Raw genomic sequence first — 18,700 nt, 5'->3', positions numbered from 1 at the left:
TTTCATGTCCACTCGAAACGTGGACGAAAAAATGTCGCACACTTTTACGATTTTGTCCCGCAAATGGGTCTGGAAGTGTGCAGTTTATTGAGTAGTGACACCGTGGATTAGACGATTCACCCCGCCGCTGCGGAGATGGTTTGGTCTGTAGTAGGTGGGTCTGTGGGGCGGTCGGTCGGCAGGACGTCGTAGATCAATGAACCGGACCGTAGGGTTGGTCCAGCGCTGGCTGTTTGCATCTGACTGTATAGATGTCAGTGAGACGACAGATACGCACCAGGCTATTCGCGAATACTATCCAATATGCGGATGTTTTAGGCCTAGGCTCCAACTAACCTTTTCGATTCTGTTCTAGCGGTCCCGTGTATTGCGGTGGATATAAGAAGGCAATAGCATAGCTCGTCGTAACCTCCAGGATGATCTTTGCAAATACAAGCAATCCGCTGAAGACCACCCATCGCAAGCAGGTAGGCCTAAAACACATAATAAGCACAATGGTCGACTTTTCGTACCTTTCCCCGATGTACGCTATGAAATACACCAAATAGCATATTCGACCAATTGTTATGACAAAGCAATAACGTAATCATTAAATGACATTGGTAAGCCCTTCTCGGGGGAAAGGGCTAATAAATTATGAACACTTTTCGAGGCATCAAATCACATCAGTAGGCTATGACTCATAAGATTGAGAACAGGGTGACTATTAATGTCCCCTTGTGCACTTTTGTTCAGCGGTTACAGTCAAATGGGAATGGAATTATACACCGAGGATGACGTTGGAGGCCGGGGCTAGAGAAAGATGATCCATTCTTCAGCCTCGGGCATTAGCCTATAGGCAGACAGCAACTTTATTCCCCCGGCCATCTCTAATTCTATAAATGAAATGCTAGTAGAATCTATTGTAATGGAGCAAGAAGCAGTTATTTTAGCCATTTTCATAACGGGTTCAGTAAACCGAGTGCACCCTGTGGCTAGCTAGCCTGGCTCCATAGTAAGTCAATGTGCAGGACTGAAGCATCCCTAAACCTCTCTCTCATGGTGAAACGTGACCATTTAACGTTATGAGTTATGACCCTTTATGCAAGTATTGATGTATATTCAGCTGGAGAAACAAAACCAGATATTTCCCCCATCATTTAGGATAAATTGTGGTTTCTGTCCTATCATGTAGGGATCAGTTTAGAGGTCACATTCTCGTGTAAACACAACGCAAAACACAACAAACACACATCCACTGTTAAGACCACCGTTGAGTGACCAGGTCTGTCTGTGCTCTGGTTACGGATGCTACATCAGGAGAGAGGGGATTCAACTCACCTTGCCACACCCATGAGACAGTCTGAATCTAGACACAAATAATTGCTTGTGGTGCCTGTAGGGCCGAAGTCAATGAGGTTGTAGTGTATGTGTAATAATGGTGCATTCTGCTTGATAATGATACTACAGTGTACCAATATAATTTAATTTCCCTTCGCTTGCTTCACTATATAAAAGGCCAGACGTCAACTCAGTTGGTGACATAGGCCTACTCTTGGCAGGGAAACAGTGCACACAAATTGTGCCAACACACACACACACACACACACACACACACACACACACACACACACACACACACACACACACACACACACACACACACACACACACACACACACACACAAATATATTTATTGTTTTAACTACCCATACATACAGGTAGTTCAAGGTAAAATTATGCTATAATACGTCTTCCAAGTTTTGTCTTTAGCATTGCATTGGTATTAGTTATAGATTTTGACAGATTAGGCCACATGCTATTGTTGACATTAATGTGTGGGGTGAAGCTACTCTTGTTGTACGGTTGACCCAATGGTTCACTGAATGACTGAATAACTCACTCATGAGTTAGGAAGGAAATGCTTTGCATGTGAGTGATGTATGATTTGGTTCAGAATTAGAGAGTGAGTGTGTGTGTGTGTGTGTGTGTGTGTGTGTGTGTGTGTGTGTGTGTGTGTGTGTGTGTGTGTGTGTGTGTGTGTGTGTGTGTGTGTGTGTGTCTGTGTCTGCATACACGTGCATGCACACACTTCTAATGAATATTGAAACAGGAAGCCAGGAGTCAGGACAGATTTGATTGCATAGTGAATCTGTATCCATGCCGCTCATGTACAAGAATACAATACTGGCGGATATAGGATAACACATTTTAATAAGTTAACACATTTTAATAGGATATAACACTTGATGTTCACACAATGGTTTAAGCGAGTGATGAAATATGAATGTGTTCAATCTTGTGTGGGTGCGTGCGTGTGTGTGTGTGTGTGCATGTGTGTGCGTGCGCGCACGCATGTGTGTGTGTGCATGTGTGTGCGTGCGCGCATTTGTGCTGGGTCAAGATGGGCAATGATGAGATTGCAAGGCTCGAGTTGAAAGCTTCCTTTTCGGGATATTATCTGGTTGTAATGCCAGTCAAACGTCTTTCGTGTGTCAGATCAGTATTATCAGACATTCTTTAGAATGTCATCTGTCATCATTATTGGCCCAAAAGGTCATTTCATCCAGATTCAATACTTTGCTGACAGTCAGTTTCCTTCCTGTGTGCAGTCCTATCCAATGGCTCCATCCAGTCCCAGCAGCAGCAGCAACAGCAGCAGCACAGGCTGGGAGCAGCTCAGTAAAACAAACCTGTACATCCGTGGTCTGCCCCCTGCCACTACTGACCTGGATCTGGTCAAACTGTGCCAGCAGTGAGTATTCACACACAACAACATGAGAGGGATAACATTTGTGAGCGAGCATTTGAGAGCACACCTTTGGTGACACGCTAAAAGGGTTTTCAATGGTGGATCATCAAGTATCAATATTCCACATAAATAATTAGGCTATTGTCCTCGCAGCTGACCCCTGTTCAAATCATCCTGCTTGTCACCCCACCTCTCTCTCCGACCTTTCCTGTCTCTCTGTTCACTGTACTAGAAAAATAAAACAGAAATGGCAAAACATTCAGTTCTGTGTTATGGGTAGCAACTAGCAAGTTATTAAAAGGTTAGTGATGTAAGTGGTCCATTGAATATGACAGTATAGGCTCGCTAGGCTACAGTGCCACTACTTAGTGCAGTGGATTCTGAAGTTCTGTATTGCCTCTCTCAATCCTCAGAATTACAAGCATATGGGAGGGTTATTCAACCATGTAACCAGCAGCAGCAGCTGTTTGCGTCGTGTTTGCTTGTGTTTTGTTCCTCTTCCCAATGGTGTTTGCCAGCACAAAGCAGAAATGAAAGGGCTTTTCATAGCAACAAGGCTTGAATGGCGATGGAAGCTAAGCATTTAGTCTGTATGGTGTGTGTGTGTGTAGGGTTATCACAACCATGACATTTTACTTGACGATTGTCATACAAATAATTGTGATTAACGGTTTAATTGTGTCTTCGGCATTGAACATTGGACCATCTAAATTAAAAATGACAAATGTAGTTTTTTTAGGCTTCATTGCCAAAATTTCATTAGGCAGTTATGACAAACTTAACAAAAACATTATTGACATATTTAATGATAATGTAATACAAAAGGAAATGGAGGAAACAGCGATCTACAAGCGGTGCCTTGTGACTCGTGAGCTTGTAGATCGGCTATTTCCGCATGGAAACAATTATGACGATTATGCAAACTAATTGAGATAACTTAAATAATTGCGATCAGACGATTATTATGTAATAATTGTGACAGGCCTACTGTGTGTTTCCTAGTATAAAGACATATGGGGATAGTTCATGGGAGTTTTCTCAAATAAATTCCCAAATGGAAACAGATACAGTAGTGGGAGACATGGGCATTGGCACATACAAAAATGTACAGTATTACTGTACTTTTAATATAGAGCATCACATAATGGTTGGTCTGTGATGTAATCTTTTGCATGGTACATCAGAAAGATTTAATGAAAGTAATCTTCATGCGTATGTGCTCTCAGGTACGGCAAAATCCAGTCAGCAAAGGCAATCCTGGATAAGACGACCAACAAATGTAAAGGTCAGTATAGTTGTAAATGGTGGTCTAGGACAACATTTTACATTAGGTGGTTCCTGTCAAAATCGAGGGATGTTTTTATTTTATTATTTATTATTGTTTAATATTCCTATTTGACCAATTATATTTGTAGGTTATGGCTTTGTGGACTTTGACAGCCCAGCCGCAGCTCTAAAGGCAGTGCACGCTCTCAAAACCAGCGGGATCCAAGCCCAGATGGCCAAGGTGAGATTATGCTGGCATACGTATTAATTTTCACATGCATGGGTATCTTGTACGTAGGTCTATGTACAGCATGTGTGTGTGAGTGGTTTTGCTTGTTTTGTGCGGGTTTGGGCTTCGTTGATGCTTTGTGTGTGTGTGTGTGTGTGTGTGTGTGAGAGAGAGAGAGAGAGAGAGAGAGAGAGAGTTTGAGAGAGACAGTGAAGCAGTCACATGGCCTCAGCTGACTGGCTGTTCTTCCTGTGACCCCATTTACATTCACTGCAGAAACCAGATGTCACATTTCTCTCTGCCAAATACCCCATCAGTCAACAGTACAAGCACATGGACCAGCATCTCCCTGCCCCCAAACCATCCCTCCATAGATTAATGCAGATTAGTACCGTAGGTAGCTGAATTGTTAGCTATTTAGCATTCATGCTAATTTATGTTAGCATCTGCACAATATCAAATACTAGTATGAGCTTTGGTCATACAACATCTGATTTTAGCCAATGCTACATATCACTGACATTAATTCAAGTATGGATTTTAAATGCCATTTCTTTGGATAATAAGAGATTCTGTGTTTTGGTCTCGAGTGCGTGATTTGTGTTGCAGCTTATTGTCCTGGTAGTAGAAATTCTCTGGGTAATCATTTCCCTCATTACCTTCCATAGCTCTGAATGTGTTGCTCTATTGCACGGTAGACACTTCAGAGATGAGGGATTAATTTTGGGAGCAGGGAATCAAGCTGTGACTCCGAGGAGGACATGCATGTGATGTGGTAGCTAAGCTACGTTACTCTCCTGCTGCAGGCTTTAGGGGAGGCCTAATCTACTCCATAGTAGAGGAAGTGGAGGGAGGGTGAGGGGTGGAGGGAGCATGAGTTGGATAAATAAATTATTGAAGGCACTTTCATTGTCTTAGCCTACATCCGATGCCTTCTTCCAATTCCAGTTAGCCTCACTGTCATCCCAAACATGATTTAGTAACATGGATTCTTGTTACTATCTGTCCTGTTTCTATGGTGCAAATTCACCAGCTAATGCAGGAGTAGCATAGCAGCTGAACCGAGTGCAGTGTTTGAATTAAGTGAAATAATATAAAAACATCACACCTGTGTGAAGTGAGGGGGTGAAGTGAGGGGCGCTAACATATTAAAGTCTAACATATATATGTTGATTAGGACCTAATCAACATATATATGTTAGACTTTAATATCATTAGGTGATGTAATGGTGATGTAAAACAAACGGTGCAAACATTAAACCATTAACAATAAAGAGACAATATGACGTAAATTTTCCCTTCATTGTCAATGCGGTTACAAAACAAACATTGAACTAAAGACAAACATTAAACCTGTGTATAGGCCTCAAAAATAGAATGAGATCAACTAGAAATGTGTAGTTCCTGGTGAAACTGCATGGGCTGCAAGCAGCGATTTAGAATACCGGTAGTAGAAAAATAGAAATGTTCAGTGCCAGGCAGTGTTTGTCTTTGTGTCTCTGCCTGTGTTGTTTGTGACTGTAGGCGTGACTCCAGTTGCCAAGCTTGGAACACCTGTTTTCATTCTCCTAATTGTCATGGGTTACACACCAGCCTGTATAGCTGATGGTAGTAAGATTGTGGAAGGGTATAGGGGGCGGGGTGATGGGTGTGGGATGCTGCCCCACTGGATACAGAATCATTAAATCAATAAAGGAATTGAAAAAAAATACATCAATCAATACAAAACAATATTAAATATTGTGGGGCGTGCCCCACCAATGGCTGAGTAGGATGTAAGCGCAAAATGGCTACCGTGTGAATATAGTACATTTTGCAGAAATAATGGTAATTTACATAGATAGACATGACGTGATGCAGCACCTGCATACATCACACCACACAGTACTTGACATTCACTACCATGGTCGCTTTTCCGTCTTTGTTTTGTTGAGCAGCAGCAGGAACAGGACCCCACAAACCTCTACATCAGCAATCTGCCTCTCTCCGTGGACGAGCAGGAACTGGAGGGCATGCTCATGCCGTTCGGCCAGGTGGTCTCCACAAGGGTCCTCAGAGACTATAGTGGCAACAGCCGAGGCGTAGGCTTTGCCAGGTAAGTTTTAAGAAGATGTTCAGTTAACCTTCAATTCAATTACATTTTATATTAAAGTGTGTGTGTGTGTGGGGGGGGGGGGGGGGGGGGGGGGGGGGTAGCAGTCCATAGTCGTGCTCTGTGAGGGGCCGGGTCCACGGTCACACTCTTGATGGGCTCTGTGGATCTCGGGTCATACATGGTATCAATCCAAATATTGAGTGAGAAACTGGAAGAATGATTCCATTTTGCACGATGAAACAGTTCTCAAAATCACTTTTTAGCACATAAACAAACACAGCAGGTTTGTGGTTGTGGTTTGTGGTTTCTCGTTCATGGAGCTCAGAAGCAACATATAAAACCCAAGATTCTACCAAAGTTGAACATCACTTTGAAGATGGAGTGCCACAATTGTTGTATTTTTCCAGTTTTTCATGTGTCTATGAGGTGACAGTACTTCATTAGACACCCTGGAGTCGTTTTTATGTGCAATGGTGTATTAACTTTGTATTTAGGGTTTCTTCCTGGAGGCTGAGCCCTTGACAGTCAAACGGGCCAATGAAATAAACAGTAATATAGTGACATCACATTATCAGCCCCTCCCCTAACCCCTCCCCCTTTATCATACAACTACAGCTTTGGGTGCGGCTTCAGTTCAGGTGGATCACCACCCATCACCACCCACCAGGCAAACCAGGAATACTTAATGAACTAAAACAACATTTTAACAAATACTGTACACTTTTTTGAAAAAACAATAAGACCTGATGATCATGTTTTAGGGTGGAAAAAAATCACGGCACTCCATCTTTAAGGAAAATTCTGCATGTGACCATTTTAATTCATAAACCTGGTTGTTGGATTTAGGGCTCTATGTATATTTGAAGGTGATTTAGCTAGGGTTATTGATTCTTCCCTCAGGATGGACACAACAGAGCAGTGTAATGCCGTGATCTCCCACTTTAATGGGAAATTCATCAAGACAGCGACGGGAGCCCTGGGTATGAATCCATTCCTCCTTTGTTTAAACTTGGTGGTGTCAATAGATAACAATATTGATGATAACTACTACTGAGGAACAATGATGTTAAAGCTTTCTAACCGTCCATCTTCTCTGTCCCAGCCCCCCCTGAGCCCCTCCTGTGTAAATTTGCAGATGGCCAGAGGAAGAAACACACTCACAGTCCATTTATTCCAAATGGACGAACATGGACTAGGGAAGGGGACCTGAGACTAGTATGTATCTCTCTGCCACTGTGCCTCTTTCACCTCTGTTATCTGATATTGTATTGAAGGAATAATAGATCATGAAAAAACATTTGTAGCTATAGATTAGATTAGTGACAATCATTCACTTTGTGATAGAAGCATCAAATTTGGCAATGTTTTTTTGACATTCAAGTTCTACACTGTGAAAAACCTTGTTTTACATTTGTTGTGAAAGCCATCTTGAAAAATGGCCACCATTTTGGATTTTCAGGTGGCTAACAGGCTTTTCTGAAAAGTGGGTCCTAGCCATTATTCATGCCAAATGTGGTGCTTGTATAAAGTGGATGATTCTTCTGAAATATTGATTTATAATCTGCTGGGCTACTATGTCATGGAACTCAACAACTGGCCAAATGTAATTTGTCTTTTGCTGCCCTCTAAACTCTGATTTCCACTGGCATCAGTGGCATAGCCCAAGACCATCCCACCCCACACCGCCGGCACCTACTTGTGCCACCGTTTCCACTACAAGGAAAGGAATTGGGCTGAGTGGTGTCAAAGTGGTACAAAATGAGTGCCTAAAAAGTATCAACTCCTGGGTAGGTCCGAGCTAGGCTAAGCAGGGCCTAAGCAGTGACGTTAGTACTGTCATACAACACTGCTGCTACTGATTGGTCGTACAATTGGTCGTACAATTGGTCGTACAATAATGGGTCGCCACCCATTATTGTTTTATATAGGTATTCTATAGGATCTTTTCAGTGAGATGTCTCCTGTGCTGCTGGTGTAGAATGGGTGAAAGACTTAGTAATGCTGCAAGTCGGAATGGCAATGCGTCGGAAATTCGGAATAGCGGACTTCGGAATATCGGTGTGTAACCAGATATACAGAACCAAATGCACCCAGCAGTTCCTTATGCTAGCGTGCTTCCACAAAGCTAGTTTGGCTATTAAAGGGATATTTCACTTTCACATAAAATAAACGGCCATGAATTTTTACATTACCGTTTTCATTTATTTTTCATACATTGTTTTTTATGTTTATTTTATTTGAAAGTGACATTTTATATAAAATAACACATACCGATAACACAGAACTGAATATAAATAATATAATAATATATAAGTTATTATTTGTTGTAAAGACGCGATGAAGACCTGTGTGGCGTCTAAAAGCGTTGTCCACCACTAATTAGCGCGTCTCCCGTAGCATTTACAGAGAGAGAGACCCAGTGTTGAAGAAAGGGGCATCGATTCCCTCCGGAAGGGAATGGGAGAGGGGGGTACTGCAAGGGGATACTTCATTATAATGGAAACGGTACATATTTTGATGTGGTGCGGTGTCGTGTCGTGCTAAAGCTGCAGTCGAAATCCAGCATAAAAGACATGTAAAAATAGGCTTGACTGACCTTGGTACACCGTGATGTAAGTTACACAGCTGCAGCTAATAAGATTAATAATATTTGTGTTAGCTTTAGGAGAGCACTGTGCTAGTGAGTAAGCACTAACAATAGCCAATGTTGTCAATTATGCCCTATTTTTTAACCTATAGTTATCCACTATAGAGATCCGGGTTAGAATCCCAGGCGTTACATTGTTGCCGTGAACCGGATCGGGTTTCCCGATGGGGGAGGTCAAAGGGGAGTGAGTGTTGCAGAGTGGCTCAGAGCCTCTGCCTGAAGACCAAAAGCCTAATTAATATCTGACCCGACCAATAGGCCAGTCAATCTAAGATTTGTCCCAAAAGAAATTGCAAAAGTAATTGTTCAAGGTTTTTTTTTTTTTTTTTTTTTTTTTTAGGTTCATCCAAACCTATAAGGCAAACAAAATCAAATTTTAATTATGCTTTAAGAAGCATGTGTCAAACTAGGGGTTTTTCATGATTCTGAATCCATTCCAAGCATTAGTTTTGCACAAAAAACACTTGTGTTGTGACTTTTCGTCACAACACGTGTTACATTTTCCATTGACAATGAAAGGAGAATTTACGTCATATGTCTGAACAAATCGTGTTTTTGTGGCAACACAAACATTAAATGCCATTGACAATGAAAGGATAATTTACGTCATATGTGGACGAGCAAATCGACTTTTCTCGGGGCTTGCTATAAGCTCGGGGCTTATATAATTATTAAGGGGTGCTAGCCCCGTCTTTTTTATTTTTATTTTGTCCCCACACGTCTCAAGATTTGCCATTGACAATGAAAGGGGAATTCAGGTCAAATGTCGGCTAAATCTTGTCCCCACACGTCTCAATATTTGCCATTGACAATGAACGGAGAACTTACGTCAGAATTCCGCTATATATGACGTAAATTAAAAATCAAAACATTAAACGCCATTGACATTGAAGGGAAAATGTACGTCATATGTAAACGAGCAAATCAGGCTAATCAGCTAACCAATCACAGGCAACAGGCATTCTGATTGGCCAGTATGAGATGATCCATGATGATGTATGATGATAAGAGCTGATAATTCAACTAAATATGATGTAAATTAAACATCAAAACATTAAACGCCATTGACATTGAAGGGAAAACCTATGTCATATGTAAACGAGCAAATCGTCTAACCAATCTCATGTTGGTGGGAGCACTTGGCCAATAAGGGACCACCTTATGTACCTTGCAGCAATGTAGCAATGTAAAATGTCCGCTAACATAAATTGATGTACGATGACAAGAGCTCCACTCATTTCACACATATAATTATACTGTATATATACTGTATATAAATATAGTATATGGTAGTATTATTAAACCTTTAGAGGGCAGCAAAAATCATACATTTGGCCTGGTTTTGAGTTAAGGCAAATAATAGGTTTGCTTTCCTTGAATGAGCCATATGTCATCCTATTCAACATTTTGTGAATTTGGTAGCAGAAAACAGGCTTTCATGAGCTTGTCACTATTTTTTGCTATATTTGCACGATAATGATAATGTATAAAATAGGCCTTGAGTGATTATTATTATTTAATCACATTACTCAAAAACAATTGTGCCTGATGTGAATACACTTGTATATGTGTAATTCTGCATTCTCTACCTTTCAGGGCACAATGACTCTCACCTATGACCCCTCTTCAATACCTATGCAGAATGGGTAAGTCGCATATTAGACATAATAACATAACATAACATAATAATAACATAATAACATAACATATTAGATTTCCAGAACAGCTGCAAACTTTGCATTCATTTGTTGTTTTTTCCAATGCTGGATAGGTTCTATCCTTCTCCTTATCCTTTGGCGAATAGGATGATGGCTGCACAGTCTACCATGAGTCCCTACATGTCTCCAGTCTCTGCCTACCAGGTACTGTCAAAGAAGAGACTCCTTGGACTTGATTCACAGTGGCTCGAGTTGACTCACATGATGTGCTTAATATGTACTGTATGTACACTGGTGGTCATGCTGTGCTTCATGTGCTTTTTTAGTTTCTGTGCAAGCAAAATAGCAAGCATTAAGCCAGTGCAGCAGACATGTGTGGCAAATATGGTGGATAATGAAATTGTGTTGCGCTGAAACATGTCAGGAACTTCCATTCTTGCATTTCTGGTGTTAAAGTGAAACTGGTTATCTGTCAAATCCTGTGACTCCTGTAAATGCCACACCCGCCCCATTGTATATTTCCCAAGATGCTTTGCATAGTGAGATAAAATGCCAACCTTAATCCGGTCGCCAACCTTAACGCATGTTCGCCAACCTTAATCTGGTCGTTTTCCGCATGTCGGACCAATGACGGAAAAGCGGGTGGGTGAGTGAGTGAGTGGGTGAGTGAGTGAGTGGGTGAGGGGGCAACATCTTCGTCTACAGAGGCAGCCTTGTGTAACACGGTGATAAATAGCTTGGATTATAACATGAAACTAACCAGACCAATGTGAAAAGGTCAGTCTCCCCCAAAAATGATGACATCACGAGTACAACAGTTTCCTGAGTCTTTAAATAGGAGGAAGTGATGAGTGGATCAATCTGCATTCAGAGTGGAAAAGAGAGATCTGATTTATAATGTGTGGACACAGTCAGAGAATAGGAGACACATGTTACTTTCAAGGGTGTGTGTGTTTCTGCACAGGTGTGCTGGCTAGAGTTCTCAGCAGGCCTGAAATCTAAGGCCCGGCCCTAACTGGGCCCTAGTGAGCCGGCTCGAGGCTCTGCCCGTCTGCCCGACCCTAACATTTATCACCATTTTAGACTGGAGAGAGAGAGAAAAAAGAAAGATCACCACTGTAGGCAGCACCATGGCTCAAATTAGACAGCAGAGAAAGAACAAACATACTGTATAATAGTTGGCAAAATGGCACCTTCAGTGGTTCATAAAACATGTTCTGCACGAAATAGACTAAAGTAGACCCCCGTTGTCATGCATCTCTCATTCTCTCTCTCTCTCCCTGACGTTCTCGCTTGCTGCTGCTGCTGCCTGTGTGATTTATATTCCGTCCTTCAGCGGTGGCGCACCGAACACAGTAACAGAATGGGCATATCTATAAATAAACCCAAATCGTGTTCATCTGGCTTGTATTCTGGGTTTGCAGATCTGTTATGTTCGTTGCACGACACGACAGACAGACACCATGTACAAATCAGGCTTTTCTGCCTGTCTGAGCACTGCGGCTGTAAAACTTTTAGTAATGTAAATGCATCGCAGGCTTGCAGCAGCACAGGGACACTTCGATTAACCACTGTGAAAGCATGTAAATAATAATATCTTACCAGACTAGCTCATCGTCTGTAAAAGGTGTGGTGCTTAATATTATTACGGTATGTTGATGTTGTTGATACAATCCCCAAAGTCCTTGTCAAAATATCCAGGTTTGTTCCATTTTGAATGTACTTTTCCTGGATTTATAACTTATTACAAACTTGTGAAACTGTGTGCGTTAGTGATGCCGCGGGCCGGCTTTTTTTCATAATCCGCCCGTCCCGCCACGGAAGCCAACCCGCCCTAAAAAACAATATATTAATTAATCAGCGACCCGCCCACCCCACGGCCCGCAAAAATAAATAGTAGCCTACCAACTGGCTTTTTCAATTGCTTTCGATAGAGAGAGGGGAGGGGGGACTGGGCTATTTCCCCATAAATTTACTGTGCAGCATTTCGTTCATAATGTTGGCTTGGCTACTGACAGCAGATGGAGGTAGGAGACCTCAAAACAATAAAATAAGCAAATAAATATATGTAGCGGGAGCGAACAAAACAATAGCGCCTGGTTCGGTTTTAGTAGGATAGACAATTCATATTTTCTCTGTCTTTTATAATTATGTAGGCTATAATTCAATACATGAGAGAACATTGAACGACAGTGAGTGTCCTGTCCTACAACATTACATGGTACATTCAAAGTAAGTTGACGTGCAGCGGCCGGGATATCAGGATAATGAGGATATCATTGGCAGCTGTGCATAGGCTGTTAGATCAAATAAGCAACACATTGAACAAACTAGATGATTTCAGGAGTAGAGACGGGAGAGCAGGCGAGAGGGAGACAGAAGGGAGAGAATAAATAATAAAACCTTGACCCGTCCGCCTGCTTCACGGGTCAACCCACGGGACCTTCCGGACAACGGCCCAGCCCGCGTATCACTAGCGTGCGTGCTGTCTTTTAAATTAACATCGCAGCTCTAAACTTTCACAAGTAAATGGTAAATGGTGCATTTATATAGCACCTTTATCCAAGGCGCTTTACAGAGATTGTGCATTACATTCACCCATTCATACACCGATGGCAGCGGAAACCATGCAAGGCACCAACTAGCACATCGTGAGCAATTAGGGGTTCAGTGTCTTGCTCAAGGACACTTCGACAGTAACTCTGGGGGAGCCCGGGTTCGAACTGGCAACCTTACGGTTACCATCCAGACACTCTACCCCTGAGCCAACGCCGCCCCTTAACAAGCCTATCTAACACAGAGCTAACGCAACTCTGGGACAGAATTACCAAAGGTGTATCCAAAGGATTTGTTTGTGACGTCATCCCAACAACCAGGTCGCTGGTAGGCTACATACGGAAGCGATTTGTAACGTCACCGATTATCCTTGGTTCATTCGTTAGGCTTCAATACCGAGGTGCAGACAGACAGACAGGGATATGCGCCTGTTCACTGCTGCCTGAGTCACATGCAGAACCTATGGCTTGGCCCGGCCCGACCAATCAGCATACATTTTTGCCTCGACCCTACCCGAAAACGCCGGGCCCGGTCAGGTAGGGTCGGGTTCGGGCAGCATTTGAGACCTATAGTGCTGGCGAGTGTGACTGTGCGAGTATTGTGGACATTGGACAATGGGTGATTTAAGTGAAAGTTTTCATTGAAGAACGTGAAAAGTCAGACTATTTGACCCTGTTCTCTTCCTCTCTGTCTCTGTCTTTCTCTCCACCTCTAATTCAGGTACAGAATCATTCTTCTTGGATGGCACATCAACCTTATATCATGCAACACCCGGTAAGAGATCATTTTGTTAGAATCGTCACTCATATGGGCCTACATTTTTGATAATTGTAATAATTTCAACTGAATTGCTTATAGTGACATTAAACTACTAATTTGGCTGCGGAACCCCTCAGAGGAGTCCCTAGACCCCACATTGAAATCCACTGCCCCTGTAGTATGTATGGACATGGCAAATGTGCCTAACACAGCTAAGAACAGAGAATGTTACTTTAATCAGTCTGTTCTACTGACTAAAGTTCAACAACTACCACTGAAGAGCTGAATTATGGGAAACTGCCATCCTGTGTGTGTGTGTGTGCGTGCGTGCGTGCGTGCACGTGTGTGCGCACGCACGTGTGAATATGGGAGAAAGGGCGATTGTGCATGCGTGTGTGTATGTGATTCTGTGCCTGGGTGCTGCCAGGCTGCAGAAATGGAAGAATGGAAATGATATACGCCCCCACCCCGCCCCCACCCTTCATGCAGTCCAGCAGGAAATGCCTGGGGCAGAGACAGTCTTATGACTCTGAGGCTGTATGACTCCTCCAACAGATGGTTTCCAGTAGAACAAGTGTCTGTGCTGGATTCTCCCCTCCCCCGCTTTTGCCTAGGAAATGCTCTATTCCTTAGAAGTGTTGAGATTAAAGCGAAAGCCAGCATGTAAATGGCAACTGAAGACCTAATAAATTAATGTTGCGTTGTAAGTTGACTTTCACGCAGAACATCTATCTGTTTCTATTATTTTTCCCCATGTAAATGTTGTGTCCTGCATGCTTTGTGGGACAATAAATGTCAATTATAAGTATAACCCATGCTAATTATTAATAAAACTCCTTTTAATATGGAGCTGTGTCTGGTAGGAAATTTGAAACCCACTATTTCCGTATTCAGTATGCTACTCACTCACATGTGTAATGCCGCCATCTAAATGTACTGTAACTGAAAATTAACAAACTACTTTTCAACGCAGGCTGCTGTTATGTCTCCCTCTGTGGATCCCTCCATGTCACTGCACCCCACAGGCATACTTACTCAGCAGATGGGCCATCTGTCATTGGGAAACACTGGAGCGGTGAGGAGTTATGCCGTATCACCATGCATATCGAATACACAGATATGGAGAGCGTGCATAGACATAATGATCACTTAATAAGCAAATGAAAATGCCATAAAGGCAATGCATGTGCTCTTTAATCTTTTCAAACGAGACACAAAAAGGACATTATCACAATTTGGAACATTATCTAGAGTGTATGTCCAAAACCAAATCAAATCAAATAGATTAGTCCGATTAACCACTTACTGTTTGTTTTCCTGATTTTTTCATTCGCACAATAAAACAGTACAAAAAGGTAACATCAATAAAAGAGAAAAATATGTGCAGGTGAGAAAAGAAACCCATAAAGGTCTTATACATGGTTCTCAGTTCTCACCTAAGATAATAAACAAATAATAAGTAGACAAAGTAATCAAACATAAGGTATGTACTGTGAGATTGAAGAGTCTATGATACCATCAACAATTTAATGAAACACATCAATCAGTGTGCCCTTGTGAGCTTGTAGATCTTTTATTTTCTTCTCTTTTGTGTTGTAATGAAAGTATTGACATTTCTTGAAAGTGTTCGCCTATATTTGTCATGCCCAAAATAAGGAGACCAGGTTTAAAATGGTTGAATATATTTTCTTTTTCATTTTGACAGTACATTGCAGCAAATCCTAATGTGCAAGGAGGCTACATACCACAATACTCTCATATTCAGGCTGCATCTGTAAGTATAGCGTGAGCTTCCTCTCAAACCTGTCCTACTGGCAAACCTGGTAGTGTCACTCAGTTACATTAACATTGAGAATGTTACAGTGTTCAAACCCATGATTATATTTAGGGGCCATGGTTTCTTAAAGATATCAAATTATATTGTAATTTGTGAAGATCTTCATTGTGAACATCTTAATTCTCCTCAGGACAATGGCACACAGCAACAGGTGGATTCATCTAACAACTCTTCTCCTTATAGTCAACACAGCAAGTAACCGTACGTATGTATTTTTACTTACCACCAGCCATTGCTATGTTTATAAATGTCATAAAGCAACATTATAACTTTATTATACACTTTAATAAATGTTTTTCTTGGTTACATTGGTGCAGAAACATATTGATTGACATTTTATGATATTTATCCTGGCTGTGTTTTTGATTTTAGCTTTTGATTACCCCTTGTAATGGAGGATGTTGGCAATTGTTGATGGCATCACGTTGATAGCAGTCATGGCCTTCTTTGATTGGACCAGACCCATGAACACTTTGCACAGCCTCAACTTTTATGGTGGAACATTATTACCATGTAAATGGACTCAAGCAGCTGGCTAATCAAGGAAAAACAAGTTTTATTTTGATAAGAAACGTGTACATTTTTGTCTTTTCCAAGGATTCTCAAACAAATGCCATAGGATACCCATGTGTGATGTGATATTCAAACTGCATGAGATTTAAATATTTTTCCCTGAGGAAAATTTCAAAGATTTTATAGTTAGTTTATTTGTGAAATATAAAAAAAATGCTTGCTTGCACTGAAATCTCGATGTTGCTTTGTTTTGGTTTTATCGGTTGTCATGAAGTAAATCAATTTTCTACTACAAGGACAACTGTTACAGACAACGACATCCTTAGAAAAGTAATGAATTTATTATTGGAAATTGTGCCTTCTTTACGCCACATTAAACATCCTGCTACCAATCTAAAGGAACTGTAGGCTGATAAGGTATCATATTGTAATTGGGTAATTGGTTCATCACAATATGTGTTTTAACTTACTCCATCAGGAATCCATGGAGTGCTTGGTTGATTGATTCATTTCCTGGTAGCAATAAAGACAACTAGAGTCCAGCTGCAATACATACAAGATAAAATCGTGCTCACAGCAAAGCAATTCCATCATCTTTTTCCCTGTTTTTTTTTTTTTTTTTTACTTTGAGATGTGATATTAACCAAGAGCTGTACTTTTATTAAATTACATAAAGTTTTACACAGAATGAAATTCATTGGGAGATTTTTTTGTTTTGTTTTGTTTTTGTTTTTCTCTAGAGGTCAGTGTGACCAATGATCTACCTCATTCTTCTGTGTGTGCTGGTGTGGTCGGGTTTGCAGGTACAGCCCTCTTCACCACAATGGACTACGCAGAATAAAAGCCATGCTCAGGAGCTGGCTGATTAGGACTTTGATGTCTCCCACATTAAATAGTTCTCTTCTTGGTCTGCAGAAATCCTTGCGCTTTGCCTCATCTTTATTTGTCTTTTCTTCCACCCAACCACACTTTTTTTTTCTTTTTTGTGATGCAATGTTTGAGATTCTGAAGTCCAATTTATGCTTCATTATATAGTAAGACTGTCTGCGAGCACCACTGTCGTACAGCGAAGTATACATTGGGCTTAACTAGCTTCTGCTTTAAGTGACGTTTTCCCGAAACGTCATGGAGACGAGAAAAAGGATTTGATACCTTTACTTAGCGCATTCTCCTGTCAACTCTACAAAATATTAAGGGGCAGATTCTAAGACGAGACACTATACTGGTCTTTACCTCTTCTCTGTTTTCCATGAAATGGACAAACTGCCACTCTTTTTAGTTGCAGTGTTGTTATAGCAATGTCTTTTTTTGACCAAAACTGAATTTTGGCACTTCTGTCATACTGCATATTAAATAATAAACGCCAATAATATTACTTTTGTTAATACGAAAAAAAAAGAAAAAAAAATACTATTCTCGCTTGACTCTCACTACATGTATAACAATGTAGGTCTATGGAAATTACATTTATGTGTGAAGTAGTTTGAGAACAGTGATATTTCATTAGAAATGACATTGGAAATTTGATATAATCCTAGTTGATTATAGTGGATGTGCAAGGTACTGATTGATGGCTGATGATGATGAGGAGGTAGATAGAATTTGTTTGGACAAAAAAGAAACCCGCAACCCATCATTTCTTTTAAGATTTTAGCCAAAAGAGAAATAAATGTGACCGTTTTCTGTTTGTTTTTTATTTCAATGTCTAGCAGGAATGAAAAAAGAAAAGAGAAAAAAAGAGTCATTGTACATGTTTCCATGATTATTTCCCCCTGCCACTCTCACCTGACTCTGTGCTGGATTCATCAATCCTTTCCTTGCTCTTTCCTTTGAAAACATTTGAATAAAATCAGTGCTCAAACAAATCTCTTGTTTATCTGACATGATACTGTCAACGTTAAACTGTAAAGAAATAATTTCTTTTTAACATACAGGCAGTTTAATAGTCAGTTGCTTATCTATATTCTATACTGGCTCCTGTGAATCTATGAGCAGCAGAGGGTGCTGCTGTGAGTCAAAGTTGTCCAGCTAACCCCTGTTCATAATTTTTGGCTTGTCTACAGTCTCAATACCCACTACCCAGGCTTTTATTTTCGTTATGTCTACATTGGCTCTTGTGAATGTGACACTATCAGCAGCAGAGGGTGCTGTTAGTCAAATTTGTCCAGCTTACGTGGATGTCTATTCATATTCTTTTTTCAAACATTGGTCATGTTTTATCATGATCGTCTATAGTGTATCATCTTGCGTTATAATGCAATTTATGTGATATGATGAGTGCGAGAGAAAAGTGACACATGTGAGATGTAATCTAGTCCTTTCTGACACTATTTGCAGCATACAGCCTTTGCAGTGGTAGTCTTTACACGGGGTCTACCTTCTTAAGCCCAGAGGCTTAGTGCAGCTGA

General features: G+C 41.0%; 1 protein-coding gene across 2 annotated transcripts; it reads left to right on the top strand.

Moving 5' to 3' along the window:
- Positions 1 to 52: 52 nt before the first annotated feature.
- On the top strand, positions 53 to 18,157 carry LOC306920037 (RNA-binding motif, single-stranded-interacting protein 1-like). 2 transcript variants are annotated; one of them, XM_079496639.1, is made up of 14 exons: positions 53 to 467; positions 2,593 to 2,735; positions 3,959 to 4,017; positions 4,148 to 4,239; positions 6,165 to 6,322; positions 7,223 to 7,302; positions 7,425 to 7,537; positions 10,566 to 10,615; positions 10,741 to 10,831; positions 13,904 to 13,957; positions 14,916 to 15,017; positions 15,648 to 15,716; positions 15,910 to 15,984; positions 16,152 to 18,157. In XM_079496639.1, exons 1-13 carry the CDS (start codon positions 417 to 419, stop codon positions 15,976 to 15,978), a joined length of 1,131 nt encoding a protein of 376 aa, XP_079352765.1. In that variant the 5' UTR covers positions 53 to 416; the 3' UTR covers positions 15,979 to 15,984; positions 16,152 to 18,157. The 2 variants fall into 2 exon arrangements, with proteins under 2 accessions (XP_079352765.1, XP_079352764.1); XM_079496638.1 differs by having other exon boundaries at positions 54 to 467; positions 15,910 to 15,980.
- The last annotated feature ends 543 nt before the right edge of the window (positions 18,158 to 18,700 follow it).

The sequence above is a fragment of the Electrona antarctica genome (genome assembly GCF_951216825.1).
Source record: "Electrona antarctica genome assembly, chromosome: 3".
Classification (NCBI taxonomy): domain Eukaryota; kingdom Metazoa; phylum Chordata; class Actinopteri; order Myctophiformes; family Myctophidae; genus Electrona; species Electrona antarctica.
Note: the sequence above shows the minus strand (reverse complement) of the source record. Positions and strands in the feature narration are given on the sequence as shown.

Excerpts from the sequence above, each read along its gene's own strand:
- LOC306920037 (XM_079496639.1), top strand. The coding sequence starts at position 417 with ATGATCTTTGCAAATACAAGCAATCCGCTGAAGACCACCCATCGCAAG. Across the intron at positions 4,018-4,147 it reads GACGACCAACAAATGTAAAG|GTTATGGCTTTGTGGACTTT; the intron begins GTCAGTATAGTT and ends TTATATTTGTAG. Across the intron at positions 6,323-7,222 it reads CGAGGCGTAGGCTTTGCCAG|GATGGACACAACAGAGCAGT; the intron begins GTAAGTTTTAAG and ends TTCTTCCCTCAG.